This window comes from Morus notabilis, unplaced genomic scaffold, assembly GCF_000414095.1.
Source record: "Morus notabilis unplaced genomic scaffold, ASM41409v2 C11474621, whole genome shotgun sequence".
Lineage (NCBI taxonomy): Eukaryota > Viridiplantae > Streptophyta > Magnoliopsida > Rosales > Moraceae > Morus > Morus notabilis.
Window position 1 is genome coordinate 1 of NW_010387567.1, and position 2,881 is coordinate 2,881.

The 2,881-nt window shown below is 38.7% G+C and overlaps 1 protein-coding gene across 1 annotated transcript; it reads left to right on the forward strand.

Annotated features, from left to right (window-relative positions):
• Positions 1 to 5: 5 nt before the first annotated feature.
• LOC112095295 lies at positions 6 to 2,746 on the forward strand (the record flags this gene model as incomplete). Its single annotated transcript, XM_024176991.1, has 9 exons — positions 6 to 59; positions 196 to 288; positions 617 to 700; positions 988 to 1,086; positions 1,173 to 1,235; positions 1,427 to 1,457; positions 1,584 to 1,630; positions 2,113 to 2,171; positions 2,311 to 2,746. Coding segments are annotated over 9 exons (765 nt in total), but the record flags the coding sequence as incomplete, so codon positions are not given.
• Between the last annotated feature and the right edge of the window lie 135 nt (positions 2,747 to 2,881).

Sequence of the window (2,881 nt, forward strand, 5' to 3'; positions counted from 1 at the left end):
GCATTCCTGATCTCCGACGATCAGCTCGGTATCGCTATGCAAGTATAACTATTCCTGAGGTTGGTTTACACTTAATTTGTCGTTAGACAAGGATTGATTCCAAGTCTATACTTGCTATGGTGAGGACCTTATGAATGTTATGGTGAGGGACCTAAACATGCGAGTTGCATTGTTATGATTCTTATTACTTTTCAGGTTAATGGGTCTCAACGCAAGTTGTTCAAGAATGGACGAGACCTTGAAGACACCTTGACTGCTGCTGTTATTCGGAACTTGAAGATTGTCCAGGTGAGGATTGAAGAGCTTTATGTTTTTCATTGCTAGGAACCAAACTCATTTTTAAATCTATTGGCGCAGCAACAATTTAACCTAGCTAGCAATTATATATTTTTGTAAGCATTGTGTCTCCTCGACCAGCTCTTTTATGCTTTTGGTCATACTTATCATGAGGTGTACACATGCTAAAAGATTATAAAATCCAACTATTGAAAACGATGTATAACATTTGGGAAATAAATTATAATGTTTAGATATGGTTCCTCTATCAATATTCTGACCTTCATGGTTGGGATCTGGCCTGAATAATGATTTTGGTTGGGTTTTCTACTATTTGTAGGACAGATCCAAGGTTATAGTTCTTGATGCTGAAGGTTCTCGTTCTAAAGGAATTGCAAGATCCTTGAGAAAGCTTGGGGTTAAGGCAAGTGTTTCTAACTCGGTTTTAAGGCAACCCTGGACGGTCGTGCTCGTGTATCTAGCTTGTGAACTATGATTTTGAGTCCTGAAAAATCAAATTGCTAGTTGTAGTTTCACATTCAATTTCACTAAAGTGATCAGATAATTTAGATGGAAGGATCCTTTTCTATTTTATTGCCTGAATGAAAATCAAGCTGTCCAATTCTAGGCAAAAGTTATTGGTCATCTACTCATCTTCGATTGCATTTGAACATGCAAGTGTTGATTATGACGCTGTATCCTACATGACAGCAATCTTACTTGGTTCAAGGCGGCTTCCGGTCTTGGGTGAAAGAGGGTCTTCGTGTTAAGGGACTCAAACCTGAGACGGCGCTTACCATACTCAACGAGGTATCTAATTTATATATTTACTAATTTTTGATGACTAGAGTTGATTTTATCACATTATGCTCATGCAAAACTTGCATATATTTCAGGATGCAGAAGCAATCCTGGAGGATATTAAAACTTCTCCAATACAAGTTCTTGGGTATGGCGTGGTAAGCTTCATGTTTTTTCTACACTACCGTGTTAATAAGTTCCAACATGGTTAATTGTCACTTAAATTGGTTAAGACTAAATAGACACAGGGATATACCAGATGCAACCGGGGGGTGCGTTGATGACTTTGTACCGAAGATGTTATTCTTTGTGCAACTTTAGCTAATAAAAGTGACTACTTCATCTGCAGGGTTTGATCGCGGCGTCGTATGCAGTATTAGGTAGTATACTTGTTCTTGTATCTGTCATCCGCTCATATGCACTGCTGAATCTGTCATCTATTAGGTAACTGTTTTTGGTTTTTGCCTCTCTTTTTCCTGACTAAACATGGTAATCTCTGTTTCCAGAATGGGAGAAAACACTCCAATTCATTGGCGTTATTGGCCTTGGTCAGGTATTTTCTCATTTATTTCTGTCTCAGTTTAGAACTCCATCTCTTTGCTTGCTGCTTCTCGTGAACTGTTGCTTCCCTCCTCCTTCCCCTACTACTTGTACTTTCTATCAACTTAAGGCTGTCTTTGGTGAGAGGAAAAGGAAACAGTAAGGATAAGTAGATTATAACCTTGGGTGAGAAAAATGAAAAGGAAGGAAATGACGGTTCTCGTATTAAGTTTGGTATGGATTCCTTCCTCCAATCCTTCTGAAATCAGAGGATCAAAATTGGAGTCTTGCAAAGGATTTTGGATCTCTTATCTAGTCCATTCCCTCCTACCAAACAACCATAAAGTCTTTAAATCCATCCATTAAACCCCCTATACTTATTTCTCCTACCAAACAAGGCATCTGAATCTTCTTTTATGCCCTTTTCTGTATTTAAGCTATATCGTTCAATTTTGAACCATTTCTTTATTCCTTGGTGCATTATAATCCTTGCAGACCGTATTCCGGCGTGTTGCTTCTTATGAGCGCGCTGACGATTTCAAACAAGATGTGAGGTAAAAGTTTTCTCCCTTAGATCCTAGCAGGAGATTTTTAACCACTATCATTTTTTGTTTAATGCCCTTTTGTTACTTTTATATGTCATATATATTTCACTTAAATGTCTTGCTGTTGCTGTTATTACGATGCTCCCAGGCTATTGCTTGCTCCTGCTAGAATTGGAGCTCAGGCATTCTCATGGGCAGCCGGAAAATTGGAGTCGAACCGTGTTGGAATTCCGACATCTCCATCATCCTCAGATGTCCAAAACCGGGTTCTCCAGGCAGCTGCAAAGCACGAATCTCAACCATCTGATGCTGAAGGTTTAGCTGATCAATCTCCCGAGTCAACGATTTCTGTAAGCGAGAATGTAGATCTCTCTGAAGCGTAGAGCTTCAGTTTTTCTTGCTGCGGTATCACTTCAACTGTGAGCCTAATATTCTGACTTGAGAACACAAATTACCCTTGTTACTGTACAATAAGCAGTCATTCACAAATTACTCCCCTTCTTTTTCTTTTGTTTATGCAAAGTACGACTGTTATGTACCTTTTTTCTTCAAATAAATAACCCAAGTTTTGTACATTTTCGTTATATCAATTATTTGTGCTAGCAAATTTAACTCTGTTTTTCTCGAGACTGACTTGTAAAGAATTCAAAAGGGTCGAGTGAAGTACAATGCAGAAGGTACAATGGAATTGAGAGATGCAAATACTCTGCCCAGTGAAC